Here is a 26,331-nt window from a genome sequence, read left to right as displayed (position 1 = left end):
CAGCTCCAGCTTCCTGACGTGGCGTGATAGGGCCTGGCGAGTGCGCTCACCTGGAGGCTTCTCTACTTGGCCTTTGGCTCAAACCCTGCTTTCTCCCAGAGTCATCCCTGGATAATCCTCATGCTCCTAAGCCCTCCCCACTCTCAACACCTGCCTCAAGGGGTCTACAGATAGCTTCTTTCCCACCTTGGTGCCAACCGGAGCAGACTGCCCTTGCCTTCAGCTTATCACCAATCCCATTGTCTCAGGTCTTGCTACAAGAAATATTGCCAACCTCAGGATGGCATGAGCTGCGTGGTCCCTATAGAAGCAGCTCTTGACTTGGCCAGTAGGGGGTAGGGTGGTGGTGGTACTTCTTGCACAGGTCCCAACTTGCAAGCTCAGCAGCTAAAGAGCAAGAGCCCCTCCACAAACAGCTCGTTTCCCAAAATAGGGCTACTGAAAAACTGTCTGTGTGCTCATGAGTGGGAAGATGCATGCCAGCTTCAGACAATAAAATGTGAGCATTGAAATTTTCCCAGGAATTCTGTGATTCCAAACAGATTCTTCTTTTTAGCACAGCACAAACCAAGCTTCCGTAAGGAGCTTCAGTTTATGACCATGTGCACACCATATGGTGAGGTGTTGCCTTAACTAGCTGGGAGCAAACCCAACTGAGGTGCCTGCATGAGACCTGGCCAGGGCGTGGTTCCTGGCTGGCCTGTACAGAGGATTCGGTGTGTTCTTGCAAAGCCTCCTGGGATTTCTTTTGGTTTCATCACAGCCTTTCTCCCATCCCTTCTCTGTTCTCTACCCACGGTGTACCTCTGTAATGTCTAGGCTCTGTGGGAAAAGGAGGGGCCTCCTGTTGCTGTGACATTAGGGTCAAACTAACCTATGGAGGGAGATAATGAAAACGAATGAGAGTGAGTGTGTGTGCATGTGTTGTGAGGTCAAGGGAGGAGATCAGAGCTTGAGGAAGAAGGAAACACATAAAGGCAGCCTGTATCTCCCCTCCAAGGTAGGTTTGGATAGAAGGCTCTGTTCAGATGAAGACACATAAAAGCACCGGCCAAGAGGCCATGTGGTGAAGTGAGAGATAGGAAGCCTGGATTTAAGCACCAACTTTGCAACTTACTAGCTCTGTTACTCTAGGCAAGCCACTAAAGGATTTTCAATTTCTGTATCTGTAAAATGGGGATAATCAACCATTTCCTGCTTATCTCACAAAGTAGTTATTAAGTCCAAATGAGTTAAAAATACTTGAAAATAGTGAAGAGCTGTACAGACAGGAGGAATCACGAACTCTGGTGGCTGGAAAGGGCCAATGTGGTTGACTTGATCCAAGTGGCTAATGGCAGGATGCCAAAGACTGGGGTACTGTTTCACAAAGTGTGAAACCATACTAGGAAGTGCTGGGAAGCCTCAATATTCCTTTTTTCCTTCACTAGTCTTTTAAAGTTATTGATCTTTTCAAAGAACTAGCTTTGATTTTTCGTTTTGTCCATTTTCTATTTTCTTGATTTCCACTCTATTTTTTCTTTCTTTATACTTATTTTGGGTTTTGATTTATTCTTTTTCTATTTTTTTAGAAGTTAGATAATTTTAAAGCTTGATTCTTTTCTAATTTAAACACTTTAAGCTACAGATTTCCCTCTACTACTGTAGCTCCATGTCATAAATTTTGATGTTGTTTTCATTTCCATTCAGCTCAAAATATTTCCTGATTTCCTTTTCTTTATTAATTCATGCATTCTAACAATTTAGGGATTTTTCCCAGATATATGTTATTGATCTCTAATTCCATTATGCCCAGAGAACATACTTCTAATGTTTTCAATTCTTCTGGATTTATTAAGGCTTATTTTATGGTGCAGCACATTTGTGGTGGATGTTGTAGACACACTCGAGAAGAACGGATATTCAGCTATGGGTAGGTGAAGTGTTCTATAACTGTCAATTAAGCCAAGATGGAAGATTATAGTATTATTCAGATTATCTATATCCTTACAGATTTTCTGTCAACTTGTTCTATTACTGAGAGGAGTATGAAACATCCAAATATAATTGTAAATCTTCTATTTCTCTTTTAGTTCTGTTAGTTTTTGCTTTATATATTTTGAAGCACAGTTATTTCGTACATATACATTTAAAATTACCCTGCTATTTCTTAATGAATTGGCCACTTTATCATTATGAAATGTTCTTTTTTATGCCTGGCAATATTATTTTGAGTTTGTCTTTTATTAATATAATCACTCCCATTTTCTTATGATAGGTATTTGCATAGTATAAATCTTTTCCACCCTTTTAGTTTCAACATATCTGTAGCTCATAGTGAGCGTATCCTGATGGTATATAATTAATTACTCTTGCTTTTCAATTTGGTCTGATAATCTCTGCCTTTTAATTGGAATGTTTAGATCATTTACATGTAATGTAATTATTGATATATCTGGGTATAAGTTTACTCTCTTGGTATTTGTTTCTATCTGTCTCATCTGTTCCTTGTTTACTCTTTCTCCTTTTCCTGTTTTCTTTTGATTGGGTACTTTTGTTTTTAGTAGTCCATATCCAGTATTGGATTAATTATGTTCTTTAGAATTTTTTTTTTTTTTGTGGCTGCTCTAGGGTTAACAATATGCAGCTTTAGTTTATCAGTCTTACAGACATTCCCTGGTTTCTTCCTAACTCATTGGCCACTCCTTCTGTCTCCTCTGCTGGTTCTTCCTTCTCTCCCCTACCTGTTACAGTGGGCCTAGTACTCAGGCCCCAGTCCTTTTCTCTTCTCTGCCTACCCTGACTTTCTGGGTAATCTAGTCTAGTCTTATAGCTTTAAATCCCATCTATTGATATTTTCGGTCCTAACTTTTTTCTTGAATTCTAGGTACCTATTTAAATGTTAAATGACATCACCCCTTAGATATCCAACAGACATTGCAAAACCAAGAGCACCTGATTTTCCCTCTCAGCATTTCCTTGCCCTCACCCCCATCCCTACCTGGTCTTTCATATTTCAGATTTCACATATCACTAAATTACTCAGGACAAAAGTCTAAGTATCAACTGTAAATCCTCTGTTTTTTTAATCTCCTCCATTATGAGTAAATCCAATACTGGTGATGGAATATATAAGTTCCCAATATAACTTCTTACCATCTCTGCTGCTACTATCCTAATACAAACCACTACCATCTCTCTCCTGGGCTCCATAAAATAGCCCTCTAACTGATTTCCTTTCTTTTACTCTTGCTGTCTACAGCCCATTCTCCACACAGCAGCTGAAGTGATCTTTTAAAAAATGCCATTCAGATAACCTCTCTTACTAAAATCCCTCTAGTGGCTTCCCATCACACTCACAACAAAAATCCAGAATCCTTTCGCCTACACAGTCCTAACATGATGTGGCCCTGGCATCTTCTACCGTGCTCACCCACCTTCAATATACTGTAGTCACACAGGGTGTCCTTGCTGTTCTTAAAACAGGCTGATGTTCCTGCCTGAGGGCCTTTAGGCTAGCTCTTCCCTCTGCCTGGTCTCCTCATGGTTCAATTCCTTCTCAACATTTAGAACTGTGCTTAAATGTCACCTTCTGACCAACCTATTTAAAATACCTCCTCATGCCCAAGTCATTATCTATTACCCCTTATTTTATTTTCTTCATAGTATTTATTGCCATTTGAAATTATATTCATTTACTTGTTTTGTTCATTGTAACATCCTCACCAAGAACAGTGCCTGGCTAAGTAAATATTTGTTGATTCAATGGATTTGATCACATCAGATCTTTTTACTTTTCAAAGAAAAAAAAAAAAAAGCAAACCTTTAGGAGTCAAAAACATGTGAGGGAAAATGTACCTTCTCCTGGTCCCGCCCCTGAAACTGAATTAAATCTAGTTGTTAGTTGCAACTCTCTTCATGAGTAGAGTTCAGGTTCAGGCTGTGTACACAAAAAGATTTATCTGTAGACTTGCCAGGCTAGTCCATCCTAAAAAGTAGATAATGACCTTCAGCCCAAATTCTGACCAATTGTGTTGTGTCCTGCTTGGAGTCTCACGGGATATTTTGGTGACTTATTAAAGCCTAAAGGAGCCAGGAATCACTCCTCAGGAAGTCAGCAGTGTCTGTGGGTATGCGCAGCACTGGTGAGTACGATGACATAACGTTTTTAGTTCCTGGACTTCCACAAAACATAACACACTGCACTGGGCTGCCAGATATTTCTCTTTCTAGTCTAGCATTGTCCCAGGTCACCTTCTCCATTGAGATGGTGTAGCCATGAGGACTATAAAGACCATCATTCTTATTATTAACTGATACTAATCCTTATAACTTCCAAAGAAGTGCCAGGATACAGCTCAAGGGAAGGTGCTGTGAGAGGAGGAAGCAATAATCCTTGCATTCTCCATGCACTGGAAAAGATGGAATTAATGAGGTCCTTATTTAGCCAAGTTGTCAAGAACCAAACTTGTGACATTAGGGGCAGGAATTACTGGAACTATATCCAGAAAACAAGGACAAAGATTTGGCCCGGACTAAGCATAAGGGAGGAGATGAAGGTAAGCCCCTCAAGATCTACTATAGAGAGACTATTGGAAATCCTATAGGAGCTGCTGCCACCAATGCACAATTTTTGTTAATTACCTCAATTGTGGCTGTTATCCCCTTAATGAGAAACACGACTTTACTTCTAAGCAGGCAGTGAGGCTGGCAGAAAGCTGAAACCTGAAAATCAGCAGATACAGAACTTCATACAGCCCTTTCCACTGAAATTAAGCCACATCCAAAACACAGGGGGAAGACTCCAAATAGCTTCAGACAGCAGCCAGCCAGGCAGGGCCCTTACCAGGCACCGGATGGACGCTCTCTGGACTCGTCAGGGGCCCAAATCCCAAGTGCTCATTTCAATAACATAAGAAAATAAACATGGGGCTTATTTATAGCACAGGAAAAAGACTGGGGCAAAAGAACTGCTCATTCGGTAATCCACCCTGACGGGGCCAGATAGGATCCAGACCCCCAGGCTCTCTGGTAACAAGGTGAGCAGAGATAGGGACCGGAAGAGGGCTGGCTGCCAGCATCACTAGGTACAAGCTGGTAAAAGCCTGGTTAAGAGAAGGGGAATATATCTGATCCATCACTCCATCTCACCAACCCAGGTCTAAGTGCTCTTGCTAGCTACAATTTCTAGTTGAGGGAGCTAAGGCATGGGAGTGGCCTCCCTCAAGGCTACTCATCATGTCAGGGGTGCATAGGTGGGAGTAAAACTATGTGCTTAGGCACTGGGTTTTTGTTTGGGGTAGAGCCCTAAGCCACTGATCAGTTTATACCATCTTACAGAGGTCAAGAACCACCACTGAACTTGAGCTCCTTGAGAACAGGGCAGTGTCTCTATTTCCTGGACCTAGCACAGTGCCTGGTAAAGAGTGCATTTTGATGGATGAATAGACATTTGGAATAAGTGAAAGACTGAAAAAATGTTCTCAGCTCAGCTGGATCAGTAACTAGTTGGTTGTTCCTCAGCTGTGATTACCAGAAAACCAGTAGTTCCTTGAGTTTATTATTGGGTATTTGATGTAATAAAAAAACAAAAGCTAATGATATTTGCAACTGTAAAAAAAAAAAAGCCCAAATAGATGTATTCTGAAGGAAGGCTCTATACAGTGGCATGGACTGACTGGTGGCTTTGCTCTAAGACATATGGACTCCAGGCCTTGCTCTGTCTGCAGCTTCCGCTACATGTGGAACTCCTGAGAGGTTGTAGACAAGATGGTGCTTTGCTAAGGAAACCTCTAGAAGATATGGCTGCTGGCACCTTTGGAGAGCCACACAGGCATCCTTCCCTTACCTTGTTTTCTGCCTGTCAGCTGCCTGACCTTCACGGGGAATGGGAAAAGGTACAACCAGGGGCCCAACCAGTTGAGAGCAGAAGAAAGGAAAAGGTTGTAGATTTGAGGAAAAATGCCAGACATAAATGCTGCTGACTCAACTATTTCTTGAAGAGGATAGAGGCCTGGAAAGCTGAGAGAGGGGGCCAAACTCTCCCCAGTCATCTTCCCACTGTTGGGAGGAAGGGTGAGCCTGAAATAAAAAAAGCCACAGCACAAAGTTGCCAGTATAGACCCATATACCTTCTCCAGGAAGCTGGATACCACAAAGCCTGAGGTTGGGGATCCCTGAGTGCATTTAATGGAGGTAGAAGAGAGGTTGTAGGTTGAGTTTAGAATGTTCTTACCCAGTCTTCAGATGAACTCAACAGCTCCCACCCTAAGGAGAGGGAAACGACCTTACCTTTAGGGTGGAGTTCTATTGGCTGGCATTCCTCTGCCAGGAGAGGTTCAGGTCAGAGGTTGTTAGACTATTTGTGGTGAGTACAGTGGGGCCAAAAGCTGGCCCTCATTTTACCCAGAAGTACAAAAAAATGGGTGAACATCAGGCCCTGGTCTAGCATAGGAGTCCCAGGGCTCAGAATGGAGCTCTGGGTGAGGTGGGTAAGGACAGGCCCCACAGGTTTCATATGCCTCCAGGCCCTGCGATGGAAAGCTTAAGTTGCTTCCAAAGTCTTCCTGGATGAAAGTCTGCCAATATGGTTAGCCTCCTGCCAGAACTGCTCCTAAGGAAGTGGCTAGAAGAGGCTTGGGGCCAATTTAGCATTCCCTGTCCCCGTCTCTCTACGCCAGAGCTGCTGTGGCTGCTCCTGCTCTAACAGAAGACTACCTGGGCCAAGAGAAATGGAAAAAGCAGCCTGCCCAAAAAGAAGCTACTGTCCCCAAAGCAAAGGAAACCCAGCAGGGTCAGGATGGGTGGCTGATGAGAAACCTCCAACACCCAAAGCCCTTCCCCTCTCTGCTAGGTCCTCATAGGATCTTCTGACTGCAGAGAGATGTGCCTGGAAAGGCCTCGCCAGAGTCCAACTGCTTCCCAAGCCCAGTCTCTGCTTCATCTACTTCTTGATTTTACCTAGGCTGAAAACCATCAACGGTTCTTAGATTTTAACCCAGCAATCGTATCTTTAGAACTTGTAGCTAGAAACCTGCTATCTTCAAGGAATGAGGATACTCTGGGTCTTCTTGTTGGTGTGGGGGTGTCAGAGACAATCATCCCAGAAAGAAGCTGGGATCAAATGGTTATTAGCAGCTCTTTCAGCTAACGAGGGTGAAGAGTCAGCGTGCTTTTTCTAGCATAGGCCAGTAAATGGTTACTTTTCTCCAAAGGCAGCAGAGAAACCAGCCTGGAAAACCACGCCTTAGAAGCACAGTTGGAAGAATGTAAGGCTTTGGCAGAGAGACCAGAGTAGTCTGCAGTTTTGAACTTGGTGACACTGAGTAAGAAGAGATAGTATAGCATCATCAACAGGGAAGAACCAGGGATTCTCAAGGTAAAAGCTGGTATTTTCCCAGAAAAGGAGGCTTTTGCCTAAATATGGGTGAGGCTTAGTAAAATACATGAGATAAAAATGCTAACAACTATTAATGTTAACAGACAAAAAAGTATTTCCAACCTTGACATTCCAGGTGAACCCCTCCCAGCTGGATCCCTGGGAGTGAAGGCAGGGGCTTCATGTACACATTTGGGCCAGGGCCAGTCAGGTTCGTCTTCTTTACAGGCCAGTAGGACATGATTTCTTTAAAAGCGTTTCTTAGTCTAAAACCAGCTGTTGTCTGCTGTAGGCCAAAATGGGACATTTTAATTAGCATTATTGTTCTGCTTCTGAATCCAGGCTCTGTGGCATCCCAGGGGCAGGTGATCCCAATCTAAGCGATGGGTGGGGCCTCGGAGGCCAGGCTTTTGCTTGCTGGTTTTGCAGCTCAGAGATGTAGGAATAAGAGGACAGAGTCCCTAGGCCCTGTGAATCCACAAATCATGATCACATGCTACATTCCTGTCCTGCATTCTACCTGTGGCCTGCACCACCTATCCGTCCAGAGGGTAGGACGCTGTTTTGAGGTTTAAGTGCCTGGGGTATAATACTCACTCTATAATTTTAAATTATTTTATGCTATTTTGTGAGGTCTAGCCTCCAATATTTCTGGGGATAGTGAGGTACTTTAAGATGAAGTTTTAATGCCCTTAGAAGTCCAATGGCTCCAAAGAAGGTGATAAAGTCACATCAACATGGCTCCTGGGGGATCCCAGTGACCTCAGATTAAAGAGTTCCCCTTCTAAAATCAAAGAGCTAATATGGTTAAAAGAAAAAAAAAAGAACAGAGAAAGAGGGAGAAAGTAAAGAGGCTGACAGACTGACCTACTAGGCTGAGGGTACAATACTGAGGTCATATAACATACAAGCAGTGTTGGCACAGTCCTTGGCTTCTGGCAGGGCTTCAAATGTTAGCAGCCACTCCCCACCACCATACACACACATGCATACCTGCCCCAAATCTTGGAAGACAAACTAGAGAACCCTTAGAAAGGTTAGAGCTACTCACTGTTTTTGTCAGCTACTGGTATCTGGTTAACAACAGAAATCTCTTTCTCTTGGTTTCTATCACACCATCCCCAGTATTACGAAGATGAGGCCAAAATGCCGTCCCACATTCCCTACTGACTAGTATATCGTTATCCAAATCAAAAGTATTTATTAAGCGCCCATGTGTGGAGCTGTCATACGTTGAACCAATCACAGACAGCTTCAGTATCTGCATCTGTAGAAGGAATGAAAGGGACGAATGACCGCTCATCTCTTCCAGCTCTAACAGCCAATGGTTCTATTGCTCCTTAATAAGAAAGGGGAAACTCTAATGCCTTCCACTTTCAGTTTTTCTGCTTCTGAATTTTTTTCTCTGACCTCTTAATGTCTGTGGGAACATATTTGAGGTGACTTTTGTCTGAGGCAAGTTTAAAACCTCCAGCATAGTAACTGCTCACCTTCATGTCACTCAGCAGAACAATGGTGGTGTTTTAGAGACTTCGACTGGCATACAACTAGGTTTCAGTAATTACATCCACATTTGAAGCAAAGGGTTATGTATTTTTGTATTTCGGGGACATATGTTATGGCTAAAGCCCAAACTGTGGCTAATCTTAATACTAGAGCCAGATAAATCTGTTTTGAATCCATACCATTTAACATTTGCCAGGGTAGATTTGTTCATCAACTGGGCTTAAAGAGGTATAATTCACACGTGTGCAGTATTACTAAATGGCGAAATTTAACAATTTAAATATACTGACAACTTTTGCCATGCAGTTGTTATGGCAGCATTTAACATTAGCCAGAACCTCCGTAGCTAATGTTAAGTTTATACCAAAAGCAACGAGGGAAATTGTGGCATCCTCTTGGGGTGGGGGTCATGACTCCCTCAACTTTTACAACATGGTCCTAGCTAGAGTGACTCAGTGTATGGCTACTTGAGGCCCTTTGTTTTTCCCTGAGAATAACTATAACACATAGAATGGATTAAGTCAGGAAGCAAACGGATTCCTCTGGAGGGCTTTAGAGTCATCCACTCCTAGAATGTTTATAATTTGGGGACCTTCCTGTGGTTGATACACATAGCACCAGGCAGTCCTTCTGGCTATATGTCTTTCCTAGCATGAGCAGTAGACCATCTCAAGGCCAGAACATGAGGTTAAATATACAATTGAAGAAAGATGATTCTTTGGACAAACAATAATCAGTGCTTTAAGACATAGTAGAAAAAGGAATAAAAAATACATTTAATCATATCAAAAAGCCAAGTCAAAGAAGAATAGTTCATGGAACTTATAGGATTCCAACTCAACAGTCAGTACTGTGTCCCAAGTCCCAAGTCCCAAGGCATGTATTAAGTCCCAAGGCATATATCGAATCCCAATACCATGTCTGGATTTTGTACCACATTCTAGGCTTAGCTTTTCTTCCAAAGAACTCACTGATGTGAAATAACTAAAGGTGAGGTACCTCTGACATAATTTCCCAAATCTAAAATTGCCCGACAGCGTCTTCTTCTCTAGCAGTCTTACTGTCAGTGAAGTTTCCTTTCAGACTGTTATACTGAGAGTGAAAACAAAGGGAGCCTGAGCTGGATTGAAATTCACACCACAAACAAAGCCTTCCATTTGGCGCTTTCAAAAAGAACTCACTGAAGATCACATGGAACACAAGGATGGAAGGTGCACAGCTCAGGAGGCCTGGATATTCCTTCCAGGTTCCTGTTCTTGAGAAAGATCTAGTACGTCAACCTCCCACCCTAAAATTCCCTGCCCTGATATCAGAGAGCTGAGGAGGCCTTGTCCTCTTCCTGTGTCCAAGCTTAACCTTCAGACCTCCACCAGCGGCATGTTTCATAAACTGCCGATGTTGGGGAAGCTCTTCAGTTTCTCAGGGAAGTCATCTTTGTACAGGACGGGGTCAGCTCGGTGTTCTACCACCTTGAGAGGCATTGTCCCAAAGACTGAAGCAAACTTGTTGATGCACTCAGACCTGTGGGGTTTGGGGAGGCGGGAAAGGAGTTTGAGGTGGGGGTGGGAAGAAAAAAAAATGTTCAAGAGGCTGAGGGATGAGAGCAAAAATACATAATGTTCAACATCAGCAAAAGAAACAAAGTACCCCCAGCTTGCTTCTAGGTTCTAAAAAGGCTGGGAGGGTGTGGATACATGAAGTAATCTGGGGTGCTCTGACTCTAAATTCAGTGGCAGAAAGTGAACAGGGGATGCTGTTGGGAGGCCATGGGCCTGCTAGGTCAGAGTATCTTTCTCCCTCCCCCTCAAATTCCAGTCATTCTTCCAGCTCAGTATAAGCAGGCCTTAAACCAAGGTGGATTAACTGCCAACATTTCTTAACCCCATCTCTATCAGCTAAAGAGAAAGCGAAGAGAGAACAAAGCCACTGAGATCTGAGCTTCAGCTCACTGAAGTTTAAAAGGCAGACAGGAGGCAAGAGAAGACCAAAGAAGATGATGAGGTGGTGAACCAAAATGTCAAACAATAAACACTTCATTCATTCGCGCAACATTTATTGAGGGCCTAAAATGAAATGGCATTCTCTGGGAACTATCAGTCAACTTTCTATGAAAGCTGAAGTTACATCACAGGAGTGTTTTCACAATTTTAGCCATTCCCTTGTTAGAACCAGCAGCAATAACCAACAACTGTGGCGCTGCTGGAGGAGGGGAGAGGCCAGTTTCCTTACCTCCCCCCAACTCCCTCAAAAGCCCTGACAGCAGCCTCCTCAGAGGTGAGCAGGTCAGGTACTTTGTGGTAAATGGTTCTGGTCAACTGGGCCAACTGAGTGTGACAGTTGGTTAATGAAGACGCTTCAGCATCAGACCAGAAGGAAAAAGTAAGCCTGTAAAAACCACTTATGAAGTCAAGGGGACCTCAAGGATGGATTCAGAAAGGTCAATACTCTCTCCTCAGTCAGGCCCATGACTCCTGAGGGGGTTATAATAAGAACAAACTAATCTGGCAGAACCATTTATCAAGAAAGAACTGAATTTCAAGACATGGACCAGAAGTCTCTTCTCTCCTCAGCGAGACTGTAAGCCCTGTTTCAAATTATTTTAATCACCAAGTTTTTATTTGATGATGGTCACTATCAACTCCTTTCACCTGGTCATTGTATTTCTAAAAAAAAAATTGTTAGCACTTCATTTTGAGCTCTTCTAGCTAATAACATCATCGTCACCATCACCGCCACCACCAATCAACAATGAGTATTTATTACCTGTTACAGGCTGCATTAAAAGTGCTTTATATGCATTATTAGTTCACTGAACCCTCATAACAACCTAATGGCGTAGGTCCTACTATTATTCTCATTTTGCACTGGGAGACTGAGGCACAGACAGGTTAAGTACCTTGTCCAAAGGCCAAACAACTAGTAAGAGGAGAGTCAAACCCAGGCATTCTGGCCCCTGAAGCTAAGGTCTTAATTATGACATGATACAAATTTATTTATTAACGTAATTCTAGGGCCCAAGAGGAGGGGCTGGAAAATAACAGTTGAGCATCTATTAAGTGCCAACAGTTTACATATGACCTCATTGATTCTTCAAAGTTCTCCTGAACAGTTGGGTTTATTATAGCCTCATTTTATGGATAAAGAAATTGAGGCTCAGAAAGGTTAGGTCACTTGCCCAAGGACCCAGCATTAGTAGTAGAGCTGGGTTTCAAACCTAGGCTTGCACTGGCAATAAAGCCTTTGTTCTTTTCATCACACTCTACCATAACCCGTGGCCATCATGTCGACTCTGACTCTACCAAAGCTTGCCTGTAATTGAGGTTCCCTCCTGCTGGCAGTCTTTTGAGACTCAAGAGATGGTAGCATAGGTTCCAAGTTGAGGGAAGACTGAGAAAAGACTGAGAAGTTTTAGCAAATATTGAATAACAGCCCCATCACCACCTCAAATTAGGGGGTCAAAGCAGTGCCAAGCAAAGTCAAATCTCTCCAAAGTTTTACTTTTGACAGTTGTTCTGCCTGTAAACATGTACAGATTCTCCTAGTTTCCAGTGATTATGCAAGTAGACTCTGGCCAGCAAAGCCCAGCCATACCCAACACAGACACTAGCGAGTATGTATTAAAGAAGAAGCGTAGCTCTTGGCAGAGGAGAGTGGCTCTGTGGCCCTGTGGAGAACACTGAGAACAATGTCTCCTCTGTAACTAGATCTGCCAACAGGGCATGGGCCACAGGCAAGAAGCCACTAGAGCTCAGGCCAGCAAGAAGCCACTAGAGCTCAGGCCAGCAAGAAGCCACTGGAGCTCAGGCCAGCTTGACTTGTTGACAGCTGCCCCAGGCTAACCCAGGTCTAGTGAGTACCTCTTTTTTCTCCTCACAGCCTGAACTGGAGAAGAGGTTGGCCCACTCTGAATGGTAAAGGTCCTTAACTCTCCTGCCAGATAATGGCAGTGTTTCCTACTTTCTTTTCACCAGGGGATCTGGGCTGGGGAACAGGTCAGGGCAGATAATGAGTTTGGCTGGTTGCTGGTAGCTGTCCTGAGTTGTTCTGTCAGGCATCCAGCTACCTTGTCAGTATTGATTTTCCAATCAAGTATGAACACACTAAGAACTGCCAAAGTCCAAAGACTCAACTATTTTTGAAGTGATGGAAAGGTCTGCTTTCCTTTCAAATACATACCATTACCTAAAGTAACCAGGGGCCTTTAGGACTAATGCTAGGGAAACTGAGAAGGAAACTAACAATACCAGGGCTTTCATGTATTATTACTTCATTCATCCCAAGCAGACAGCACAGTGCTCAGCACAAAGATGCTCAGTAAATATTTGCTGAACCTATAAAGGGACACTGTAATTTTATAGATATTGGTATCCATCCCTATTTTAGATGAAAAAATTGAAGTTCAGGTAAGGTAAGTAAATTTCCTTAAGTCAGACAGCTAATAAGTGACAAACTCATAACTTGAACAAAGACTGGCCTGAATCACAATCCGAGGTTCTTCTTCTTCAATCAGAACTTACGTCTGTCATATTGCCCTGACCTTGCTGAAGCCACTGGTCAAAATCAACAGCTACAAATTCTTCTGGTCCTGAAAGAGCTAACAGCAGATCCTGGAAATGGATGCTGGGCAGTAAAAGCTACTGTCCTATATAACTGAAATTTCAGGCCCCAGATGCCCAAATATACGAATAAATAAGCCTTTTGAACCACAAAACCCAATGCAACACCATAGACTTATAAACTGGTTAATTTTCACTGTCTTGTGCAAAAGCTGCCTTCTGCAAAGGAAACTATTAAAAAACAAAACATAAATAATTCTATAATTATATCTACATCTCTCAGTCTAACTCAAACCCAAAAACCAAAGCCACTACCATCAAGTCCGCTAACGGCAACCCCATGTGTTATGGATGGCGCAGAACTGCTTACTCCGTAGGGCTTTCTTGGTTCTAATCTTTACGGAAGCAGGCCTTTCTTCTGTGGTACTGCTGGGTGGGTTTGAACCGACAGCCTTTAGGTTAGTCGTTGAGTGCAAGCCATTTGTGCCACCAAGGGACCTTTTTCATTTACCCAAGATGGCTTAAATCATGTCTCCCTCCCTCCCAATCTAAGCTCTTTATTTAATAATTCAGCAATTCAGTCTTTAATCCAAACAGTTTTGCTCTTGTTCCAAATCTATTTCAAGATTTCTTTCCTTCTACTCTCAAATTTCTCAAAGGGACAGTCTACATTCATTAACCCTACTTCCTCATCACTGACTCTCACTCTATAACCCTTTGGGTCCAGCACTTTACGAAATTATATTTTTCAAAGTTACCAATGGCCATTTGATCCAAAGGTCTTTTCCCAGTCTGCATGGTCCTTGCTTTTCCCTTGCTTCTGAGCACTGCAGTTCCTGGTTCTCCCCTGGCCCCAACAGTGGCCATTTCTCTGTTTTTAGTTCTTCTTTCAAATGTCTCTTAAATGTCAGAATTTCTCAAGATTCTGCCTTGGCTCTTCTTCACTCAATTACTGTCTTGGGCAGTTAACTTCCAAATATCTATCTTTGTTTTAAACTTCTTTCTAAAGCTCTAGTTCCACATTTCTAACTGCCTGCTCAATCTCTCTATCTGCATATATTTCAGAGGGCAAGACCCCCATACCACCTACCTATTGTTCTCCAACTTCACCCATGGTTGACATCTCCTGTTTTCATTAATTATACTGGTAAAGGTACAACCATCCATCTCAACCCCTTCCGCAATTAGTGTCTCTTTCTAACTGTGTTATTTCTACTGTTAAAGGTACTGCCTACCATTCCTCTTGACTTAAAATCTAAGTTATCTCTGTTGACTCCTTTTCCATGACCTCCCATATCTATCCTGTCAGAAACCAAGTTCAAGCACATCTTCCTCTGAGATAAAAAATTTCTTGCAATTTAATTCATCCCTTCCTTTCCACGTTCAACTTAGTTCAACAGCCTTCTAACTGGACTTCTTTCTTTAGTCTCTTCACCCTTCATTTCATCCTATACACTGCCAAATTAATCTCAAACCATTACTTTGAGCTACTCCTCTATTCAAAAACCATCTATGGTTAACCATAGCATGAAGAAAAAAGTTCAAGCTCTTTAATTGAGGATTCAAGGCCCTTTGCAGTCTGGCACTAACAAGCCAGAACTCTATGCTCTCGCCAAACTGGACTTGTTATTGTTGGGTACTGCCAAGTCAATTCTGACTCACAGAGACCCTACAGGACAGAGTAGAACTGCCCCATAGAGTTTCGAAGACTGTAATCTTTATGGGAACAGACTGCCAGGTCTTTTTTCCCACAGAGCCGTGGGTGGGTTGGAACCACCAACCTTTTGGTTAGTAGCCAAGTGCTAAACCATTGCGCCACCTGGTACTTGCCAAATACACCGTGTCTAGGCATCTTTGACTACCCAGCTCCCCCTGCTTATAATCTCTTCTTGTCCAGAATTCCACCAGTTGGGATTCTAGTGGACTTTGAAGGCTCATTTCAAGTGTTACTTCTTTTACAAAAAATTTTCCTAATAATCAAGCTAGCAAGAAATTACTTTTCTCTGATAAATGACAACACTTTGAGCTGCCCTCATGGTACTTATCATACATAGTTTTGGACTACAGTTATATATAAAACCCATTACCACTGAATCAATTTGGACTCACAGCGATTCTACAGGACAGAGTAGAACTGCCCCACAGAATTTCCAAGGTTGTACATCTTTACTGAAGCAGACATCATTCTCCCACGGAGTGGCTGGTGGGTTCGAACCACTGACCTTTTGGTCAGCAGCCAAGCACTTAACCACTCAGTCACCAGGGCTCCTTCAGTTATATATAAAGTCTATATACATACACACACACACGTATGTATACATATACAGCCTCTGGCTGGCACAAATGGTTAAGTGCTCCACTATTACTCAAGAGGTTGATGATTTGAACCCACCCAGAGGTACCTTGGAAGAGCTGGTGATCTGCTCCCAGAAGGTCACAGCCTCGAAAACACTGTGGAGCTCTACTCTACACACAAGGGATTGCCGTGAGTCAGAACTGACTTGACGGCAACTAACAACATGGTAATACTATGTTTAACTTTCTGAGGACACATAGCCTCTTTGAACCTCAGTTTCTGCATCTGTAAAATGGGGCCAATAATCTGATTCACACCTAAAAACATCTAGGCAGTTGCCTATTCTATTTCAAAGGTCTCCAAAGAGGAAGCCTCCACACTTCCCTTAAGTTAATTTTTTTAGTGTTTAACAATATCTAACTTAAATCTCTCACTGCATTTTAAGGTTCTTTACATTTGTTACAATCTCAATGGTGCTAGAGATGAGTTGTTTAGCTTCGGCATGAATTTTAAGGCTGCTATCAAGTCAACTTTTCTCCCCACTCTTCCTTTCCTGGACAATATAACTCCACCATTTAACTTAGCCTAAATAATAGCCAGAGTTTCTGAGTGGTATAAACAGTTAACGGACTTGGCTGCTAACCAAAAGGATGAAGGTTCAAGTCCACCCAGGGATGCCTCAGAAGAAAGGCCTAGTGATCTACTTCCAAATACTCAGCCATTAAAAAACCTACGGAGCACAGTTCTACTCTGACACATATAGGGTTGTCATGACTCAAAATCAGCTCAGTGGCAACTAGTAATCAATAACCACTTAGCTTAATACTATGAATTCTCCCCAAACATAGTGAATGGTAGGTTTAAATAACAGTTCCATGTACTCCAACAGGACTACAAGTGGGGTCTCCTCAAAATGAGCTACTGCAGTTAATACTACCGCCTGAACTATGTAATAGTTATGATACTGAGCACAGATTATTTCCAAAATTATATTATTTCACATAAACAGTTAATGAAAGTCATATCCTTGGAGTAAGATATTTATATATGAAAGAGAAAAATAGATTATTTAGAGAGCAAGAAGGTATAAAGCCTTATACAAGAATCCAGACCAACTGACCAACTGTCTGTACAAAAAACCCTCCAGGCCTGAAGGATTTTAATATGGCTGATAGATTTCAGAAATGGATGCTGCAAGCAGATGCATATGTAACCTGGGGAAACGTGCACTATGTATCTCATTCTGTAAGGCCATTATAACACTCTCTGAGTACACTTGGTCCCTTGACAATAGTGTTATTGGGACAGATAGCTTGCTGTCTTGTGTAAGAAGCTGCCTTTTCAAGAAGTAGATTTGATACAGGTGCTTCAAAGCTTTGGGGAACAAGTGAGAACCAAGGTCTAGTACAAGATTATAATGGTCTTAACAGAAGGCATATGCCTCCCATTCCTTTTATACTTCCTGCAAGGCCTAATATTACATTCCATACAAAGATATACTTGTTGAAGAAATGAATGACTAGAAAAAAAGTGAATATTTCAGAGCTGCCCTGTTCTTCTCCGTCTGAAACGTAAAGAGCTTTGTTTTTAATTCTGTTCTTGGCAGGTGTTTTAGTAGTGCCAGCAAAGGTAATTTGTCTCTGGTGGGTTTGGTTTAATTATTTCCAATCAAGCTTTCACTATAACGCGGACGTAGTAGCCTTAAAACCAATCCAGTATTTCCTTAGAATTAACTACCTCCTACTCAAATGATCTTAGATGTTAACTGCTTAGTCCATATGGAGAATCTGACTTCTGGAGCTTAAATCCACCTATATTTTAAGACCCTTCCAGCCATTACAAATTAAGTGAGTAGCATTTCAAATTAATTCTTTGGGTGACCTAGGCTTGAACTAACCCAATTCCCACAGTGCAAAAAAAGGTGACTATGGCTACCAGCTGCTGTCCTTACATCTCCACCCAAGTCCCATAAACAGGCCCAAGGCAGGAAATAGGGATCAGAGGCTTGGGCTGCCTGTTGGTTAGAGGCGCACTCACCTCTCCACCATGTGTGTCTGGTCTAGCGAAAGTCCGTCAATGGCTGTGCACTCAGGACATTTGAATTTCTTCCGTGGGGTTACCTGCCGGAGGAGCACAAAAACATTCCTGCTGTCAGTGCCAAGGACAAGAAAATCGTGCCAGGGATGCTACTCTACATGATTCTGTGCTGTAAGCTGAGATGCCTGCCCTCTCTACATGCACACAGGCGCGTGCGCACACATACACACCTCACCATTCCTCCATTCAATTCTGTCTGGCTCAGCCAACGGCAGGACTCACAAGGGCCCAATAAAAAGGGCTTGGAGGGCTTTTGCCTGCTGTAACTGGAAAGAAGTGGTGATGACAAGCGCCTTAATTCCTCTTTAATGACTGTTTTCTCACTGCCAAGGTCCTTGTATAAACACCATTTGTTCTTGCAGCCATAAGGGCGATGAAATACAGCTTCCCATAACTTTCACCGTAACCTTAGTTCCAACAGGCGTTCTTTCTCCTCCTTCTAGCTAATGGCAAATGCTATGAGAACACCGTGCTCTTGAAGATGCCAGGTTATTTTTCAAGTTCCCTTGAATCAGGGAAAACATCCAGTGGTCCCTTACCCTCTGAATCCTTTGCCCCTACTTCCCCACGCCCTTCCAAAACTTAAACTAACCATTTTTCTAGCAAACCTGGAGAGGGCTGCTCTTCTAACCTAGTGAAGATAAATAAACAGTAAAGGGATACGAGGGGGAAAAAAAGCTAGATAACTACGGCAAGGCTAAGACAAAGTAGAACTGCCCAAAGGATTTCCAAGGAGTGGCTGGTAGATTCAAACTGCTGATCTTTTGGTTAGCAGCCAAATGCTTAACCACTGAGCACCAGGGCTCCAAGAATAGCATATAGACCCTTAGAGTTACCATTCAGAGGAAGCAGCCACAGATAAAAATATATTGAAGCATGTCAAAAAGAGAGTGCCTGGGGAGGTCAGGTTCAGAGACTGCAGATAGCAATTTTTCCTCTCAGTCACTCTGGCTTAATCTGACTTCTCTTCCAGTTAATGGCAGAAGGAATCATTGGGGAATGCCATACTATGCTTCCAGTATAAGCTCCCCTGGGAATCTGGCCTAGGAGCTTTGCCCACTTTCACACAGGGAATTCTAATCCAGAAGGAAGAACAGGTCAAGATGTTTCACTCATACAAGCGTGCTTTCTCTACATAGCTAGGGATCTGATTTAAGCAAAGTCTGTGTGTCAAGAATAAACAGATGTACATTATGGATACAAAGACCATCCTTATGTACTTATGTACTCTCAGGTTTTAATATGTTATGGGAAAGGTACTTTTAAAAACTGGTAATCGATATTTAAAAACAATGTCTAGGACAACTATAGTTACCTGATTGTACGAGATGTACAATCTTCTCAACATCTATAAAAAAAATGGCTACCTTAAGAAAGGTATAAACTGAGTCCTTCAGCTAACAGAAACAGATGCCAAATTAGCTCTGAGAATAAATTAAATTTTCTTCTAAAACACCATTTATGGATTGTCTATCACAGCCTTTATCTGTGATACTGAAGGTTAAAAACTGTCACTAAAGAAACTAGCAGAACCTAGCTTCGATTTTACACTGCGAGACAGTCCATCACAGACTCTTAAAGCAGGGCTTCGAACTGGTTCAGTCATGGCCAACAAAGCGAAACCGAAACAGACCCAAATTTCTTAAAATTTGGATGATCTGGACCCATAACCAGAACGGGAAAAATTATGGGTTGAAGCCCTGGAACCAGTGACTCGGAAGAGGTGTCGTGAGCCTTTTTAAGAGCCTGATGTGTGAGACTGGATTATTGCCAGGACTGAGGGGAGTGACACACATTCCAAGTGGCGCTGCTGGTGGCCATCTTTGAGCAGGGCACCACTGTTTCTGACTGCAAAAATCTGACCGGCGAGAGATTTAGTTGTTATGTAACGTGTATGCTGCCCTTGTTTTCTAAGAGGGAGATTAAGTTTCTCTCAGGGTTTCGACCTATAATTTTTCCTGTTACTGGTATGGTTCCACTTCACCCAAATTTAAAAAATTCGAGTCTGTTTTGATGTCGATTCCCAGCTGCAACTGAACGAGCAAGAACCAGTTTGAAGCCCTGTCTTAAAGCTAAAAGAGAGCTTAAAGTTTATCTAGTCCAATACTTCATTTATAGTTATGACAACTTCTCAGGTTTAGAGAAACAGAGGCTCAAGATCACAAAGCAAGGACATCTCCTACCTTGATGACAGCTTTCCCTGTGACATTCGCCACTAGGAAATTCATTGCAATGTCTTCACAGTTCATATGAGCATCCACCCAATTCTTGATATCCCCAGGCATTTTGTAGGTATATAGGTAGTTAAAATACTGTTAGGGGAGACAAAAAGAAAAAAATTTAAATAGCAGTTCCCTTTGGCTGATACGCAATGGGCAACCTAGTCATGGCATAGAGATAAGCTCTCTCTCATAAGATTAATCACGAGGTTGTATCAACCGAAAGGGCGAACAAAGTATGAGAAGGCTTTAGGTCCAGCGGCCAGGCATCGTTAATATGGTCATTCTCTGCTCCTGTTAGCAGAGGAGAGGCACGATATGAAGCTCTGGTAGGACGCAGTGCCTCTGGATTGACTAAGGCATCACGCATTTAATAAATGTTGTTCACAGACACACAACGTATTGTCTTCTACTGAATCCTTCCCGAGTCACAGTATTTCGTCCCTGTGTCCTATCTTCTCTCCACGGATTGCAAATAGAAAGAGAGAGAAAATAATATTGGGGCAACATTACAAAGGTATGTGCTTTTTAAAGTAGAACAAAACTGAGGCAATTCTGAAATGACCATAATCTACATGTATGAAATACACAGAAACTCATGGACACCAAAGAAACACATACATAGTCTACTATCACAAATCTCAAGAATTATAAACTTTAGTTTTTTTATTTTCCAGGAATAAAAACTCACTTCGGAATCTAGGCCCTGAAAAATATGAGGGCAGCAGTGCTAAGCTCACAACAGGCGCTCAATATGAACAGAGCTAAATTAAAGAACTGTTCTAAATTGAACAGATCTTTCTCCTGACATCAGTTCCTTATGCCACTACTGAAAAGTTGGTACTATTTAATTAAACCACATACTCCCAGGCTCCCAGGCAGCACTCTATCATCAAACTCAACAGCCTAAAATCAAAGGCATATCTTCCAATCACTCCCTAATAGAAAAAGAGTCAAAAGTATGAGCTCGCACTTCTCAGAAGGGAGCAAGTGCAAAGACTAATAAATACATAAAAGGAATTTCAACTTCACCACCAAAAGGTTGGAGATTCAAGTCTACCCAGAAGTGCCTCAGAAGAAAAGCCTGGGGATCTACTTCCAAAAAATTAGTCACTGAAAACTCATGGCGATCTCATGAGTGTCAGAGAGCACAAGTCCACTCTGACACTCATGAGATCGCCATGAGTCAGAGAAGACTTGACAGCAACGGGGTTAGTGATCAAATTAAAGTTAAAATAGTAAGATATCATTTCCACTTATCAAAACAGCTAAGTTTGAATTTTTTTTCCCCACAAATTTCATGCAAAGGAGGGTAAAGTAAGATAGTCAGTTTTACATTTTGTTGATGGGAGTGTAAACTGGCATAAACGATATTGAAAACAACTGTCAAATATATATTAAACCCCCCAAAATGTTCATACCCTTTGATATAGTTAATTCCACTTCTAGGAATCGCTCATAAGAGTTATAAATACAGTTATGAAAATAGTTATCAATCACAGCATTATTTAAAATAACAAAAAAATCAGAAACCACCTAAATATCCAATAATAGAGGAACGGTTATTCATAAATTATGGCACATTCGTATAATGGTGCATTAGTAATTATGTTAAAAAGAAATTATTTATGAAGAAATGTTGACTCTTCATAAGGACTATGAGGATTTTTTTCTCATTTCATGAGGATTGTTCACAATATAATACATGAAAAAAGCAGGCTAACGAGAACATTCACAACTGGAGAAAGAAAAAGCATCTAAGCAATAATAATGCTTATCTCTAGGTGATAGGATTACAAGTGACTTTTCTTCTTCACTTTATTTTCCTGAATTTTCCATATTTCCTACTCTGAGCCTGTATTACTTCAATAATTAGAAAACAGTAACTTTTTTTTTTTAAGAAATATCACACAACATGGCCTTTCTAAGCCCTCTGAGTAGAATATTTTTCCTGAATTCATTAGCAGGTATGGAAAATTAAATTGGGCCAAATAAAATAAGTATCATACTCTCAGTTTTGTCAACTCAGGCCCATCTGACCTAAGCCTTCACCCTTACCTTGTGGTAAAAAGCTGCCCCTGTGAGCACCATGGACACTTCATTTGTCCACTCAGACTCATACTTCCACTTACTCATCTCATGGTCCCAGAGATGCAGACGGCCTGGGTAACCCACCAACCGATCTGGGAATTCCCGCCAGACCTAAGAACAAAAACAGATCAACAATCACTTCCTAGCCGAGACAGCAATCATTACAGAGCTGAGTTACAAAGACAGGCATCAACAGACTCCCTAGGTTCAAATCTTCACAAACTAAGGTCAGAGTGAAGGAGGGCTTCTGAAGATGTTCAATTAATCAGGTCCTACTATTCTGCCAATACTGACAGATGTTGTGATGGTTAAGATCGTGTGTCAAGTTGGCTGGGCCATGATTCTCAGTGTTTTGGGTCATATGATATTGTGGTCACATCCCTGTTGGGATTTGATGTGTGATCACCCCCCGTGATAGGATCTGTTGTGAGTGGTCAGTCGGTTGAGGGGGAGTTTCCTCGGGTATGTGGCCTGCATGAAGTATGGTCAGGTATTCTAGCAGGGCTCGGGGACTTTTGCTCATTCTGGATCCTGCAGCTGGCTCCTGTTCATCTGACCTCTGGTTCTTGGAGCTTGAGCTAGCAGCATACCTGTAGTCTTGCCAGCCGATCCTGGGATTCGTCAATCTTCACAGCGTGTGAGCAACAGCCCTTTGCTTTCTGACCTGCCAATCTTGGGTTCACTAGCCCCTGTGGCTATGTGAATCAAGAGAAGCCTCTATCCTGACCCATAGGCTTGGGATGTTACAGCCTCTACAACCGTGTGAGCCATTTCCTTGATATAAATCTCTCTCTCTGTATATATTTGTATGCTTTACTGGTTTTGTTTCTCTAGAGAACCCAGCCTAAGACAGATGTTGATTCCGATTTTCTCTAAAACTTCCTGTGCTGCCTTGGAAATTTCAAGTAAGGCAGAGTAATAGCTTAGTGAACTGGGCCAAGGTAGGTAATCTCTTAAAACATGATTAGTGAAATAGGTTTCATATTTAGTGAACTCACAAATGAATAATAAATGGAGCCCTGTAACTCAACTGCCCTAATTTACACTAGATTTTTGTGATTATGAAAATTTCCCAAGTCTATTGTTTCTAAAGAAATCATCTATTTTTCCTGAGCACATACCCATTTTTAGGATCTGCTGGAATCCTAAAATAAAGATTTGTCTGATTTACAACCTGTAACATATGAAACGCAAAAATGTGATTTCCATATGTGGAGAGGTTCTTAAATACACTTTTGTTGGATTAAACAGGATTTGGTATATTGGGGGTAGGGTACCAATAATACCTTTCCCCATGTATTCCTATACAATGAAAACAAACAACAGTTGCTGTCAGTCTCTTCTGACTCATGGCGACCTCATGTGTTAATTTAATGTAACCGTTAATGGAGGAGGTCCATACTACCAACAAGCACTGACAATTTACCAGTGGCTCCTGTTGCCTCTTCTAAGTCTCTTTGCTGGCTTCTCATTATTTACCAGACTGCTGGAGTTTCTGAGGGCTCAGTCCTGGGACCTCTTCTCTTCTTCAAACGCTTTCTCTCTCTAAATTTATATCTTTAGACCTGAACCTTCCTTAGATAACCAACTACTTACTTAATGTCTCCACCTGAATAAACAACAGGCATCTCAAACTTAACATGTTCAAAACATAACTCTTGATTCCATCTCCCAGGACAAGTCACCCTGTCTGTCTTCTCCATTTCAGTAAATCATCAACCCCATTGCTCAAACCCAAAAGCTAGGAGTCAGCCTTTATTCCTTCCTTTCCCTCTCTCCCCACATCTAATCCATTACCAAGTCCTGCTCGCTCTACTTCTGACTGCCTCACACCCTCTCTACCGCCACTCCCCCAGGTCAGAACACAATCATCTCTCACTTAGATTACTCTACTAGGCTTCCAACTTGTCTTTTTGCTTCCACCTTGCCCTTCCAGATCATTATTTACAAAGCATCCCTAAAAGGACTGTTCCTAAAAGGACACTGGCTCAGGGCAAATCAACCTGAGCCAACATCCTTTCAGTGGGCTCTGCCCTCTTGTATTTATTTTTAATATTATAATTTTCATTATATATTCATCTACATATAAATAAGTCTACCACTCATCTGTCTGTCTGTTGTACTGTGGTGGCTTATATGTTGCTGGAAGCTATGCCACCAATATTTCAAATACCAAAAGGGTCAACCATGGTAGGCAGGTTTCAGCAGAGCTTCCAGACTGAGACAGACTAGGAAGAAAGACTTGGTGGTCTCCTTCTGAAAACACTGGCCAGTGAAAACCAGCAGAACACTGATCAGTGGCTACAATAGGCTCAAGCATACCAACTACTGTGAGGACGGCGCAGGACCAGGCAGTGTTATGTTCTGTTGTACATGGCCGCTGAGTTGGAACCGACTCGATGGCACCTAACAACAACATAAATAAGTTGCGGCAGCTGATGGTACAGCAACCATCAGCTCCCCCAACACCCAAGTGTCGAGTCCAGGGAAGAAGCCTCAGTGCCCTTCTCAAGAGCAGAGCCAGAGGGCTAGCAACCCAAAACACAAAACAAAACAAAAAAACTTTAAAAAATACCCCACCCAACCCCCAAGATAAAAAAAAAGGCTTCCCCCTGCACTGACGAAAATGCCCAAATTCCTTACTGTGTCCTAAAGGACCTACCCACTCTCCAACCTCCTCTCTTACCATATTCTCCCATGCTGCTTTTCTGTTCCCTCACCCTGACTAGGCCTCAGGCCCTTTGTACTTGCTATTTCTTCTGACTGGAATGTTCTTCTCCAGCTCTTCAAAAGGCTGGTTCCTTCTGGTGAGTCAGGTCTCTCCTTAAATGTTGCCTACTTTCAGAGGCCTCTTTAGACCTTCCTATCCAAGCTAAACACTGCCCCCAACTGTCAGTCTTCATCGGATCCCCTCACCCCATGTTCTTCTTTGCCAAACTTTCACTTTTAGAAATTATGTCAGTTATTTATTGTCTACTTATTTATTACCTACTTTCCTCCAGTCAAATTTAATGGCATGAGGACAGAGACTTTATCTTATTTACTGTGGCATCCTGAGCACAAACAACAGTGCCTGGCGCACGACAGCACTCAAGACACATTTGGTGACTGCATGAATGGACAGAATCCCAGGAGGTAAAAAGCTGAGAAGGGAAGTAGGGGACCAAGGGGCCTTTCTCTTTCTTCACAGCCAGAGCCAGTATGCTCTTTGGTTCAAGAAGGAAGCCTGCAACCGTACTGATCCAAGTTAATAACCATTAATAACGTGATGCCCTTTCTGTGTGGAGATCACAGAAATAATCCACCATCCCTAAAGCACAGGTTTTTAATTGCTTTTCCCAAAGCGGGTGAAGGGATATTTGCCGACTCATTCCACTGTCCTGCCCAGTCCTCCTTGTGTTCATCTATGTGCTTTTATGGGATGCCTGAGTTAGATTGGGGGCATGGTATGGACTTAGGAAAAGAGCTTTCCTGTGTGTGAAACCAGCTCACCTAATGGGGCTCAAACCCAGAACCTTGGCCTCATTAACACCACATAGTGTAACCAATAGCGCTAATCGGCCACAGGCACCATTATAAAAAAAAAAAAAAATAGCTGCAGACAAATGAATCCATGTCAAACAGTTCCTCAGATGTGTAATGCTGCTGCTGCGTTCTCTCTACTCTGGCCTTGTATTTCAGCAGATTAAAAGAATACAACACTATTACAATTTCACAGAGCCCAGAGCACCAGCATAGCACGTGAGCCATGCCTCTGGCTTGATTTGTGGGCCTGGGCAGACTGCTACACGCACGGCCAATTTCCTCTTCTCAGCGCCAAGCACCTGCCCGTTCAAGTCACACCGATACCATCATCACAGATTCACCTCAGCCGAATTAAAGAGACTTCTGAAGGGCACATGTAACTAAAAACCAGGGATGGGAAAGCTGGAGGAAAGCGGGTTGGAGCAAGGGGTACCCATTCAGTGGGCACACCTGGCAAAGCTGGAAGTTGCATTTCCCCCCGTTTCCTTTGAGTCAAAACTGCTCTCTAATCCATGCAGAAGAAGTTCAAATCACTTGCCCAGGGGACTCTCTCTTTCCAAGCCCCCCATCATTTGCAGGAATGATAATAATAACAGTGGCTCAGTTTTTGGGTCAAACGCTGTGATGATTTCAGTCCTCTTACAGTTAGCTATCCAATCAAAACCCAAACCCGCTGCCATTGAG

General features: G+C 42.4%; 1 protein-coding gene across 1 annotated transcript in view; it reads right to left on the bottom strand.

Moving 5' to 3' along the window:
- Nucleotides 1-9,615: 9,615 nt before the first annotated feature.
- Nucleotides 9,616-26,331, bottom strand: part of EXT2 (exostosin glycosyltransferase 2) — a 157,671-nt gene continuing 140,955 nt past the window's right edge. The window contains exons 11-14 of the mRNA XM_049890927.1: nucleotides 22,090-22,233; nucleotides 19,996-20,124; nucleotides 17,753-17,835; nucleotides 9,616-10,384 (exon numbers count right to left, since the gene is read on the bottom strand). Of these exons, the coding sequence (XP_049746884.1) occupies nucleotides 10,246-10,384; nucleotides 17,753-17,835; nucleotides 19,996-20,124; nucleotides 22,090-22,233 (495 nt within the window). The 3' untranslated portion in view covers nucleotides 9,616-10,245. The remainder of the gene's footprint in view (nucleotides 10,385-17,752; nucleotides 17,836-19,995; nucleotides 20,125-22,089; nucleotides 22,234-26,331) is intronic.

This window comes from Elephas maximus, chromosome 7 (assembly GCF_024166365.1).
Source record: "Elephas maximus indicus isolate mEleMax1 chromosome 7, mEleMax1 primary haplotype, whole genome shotgun sequence".
In the NCBI taxonomy this organism is placed as follows: Eukaryota; Metazoa; Chordata; class Mammalia; order Proboscidea; family Elephantidae; genus Elephas; species Elephas maximus.
Note: the sequence above shows the minus strand (reverse complement) of the source record. Positions and strands in the feature narration are given on the sequence as shown.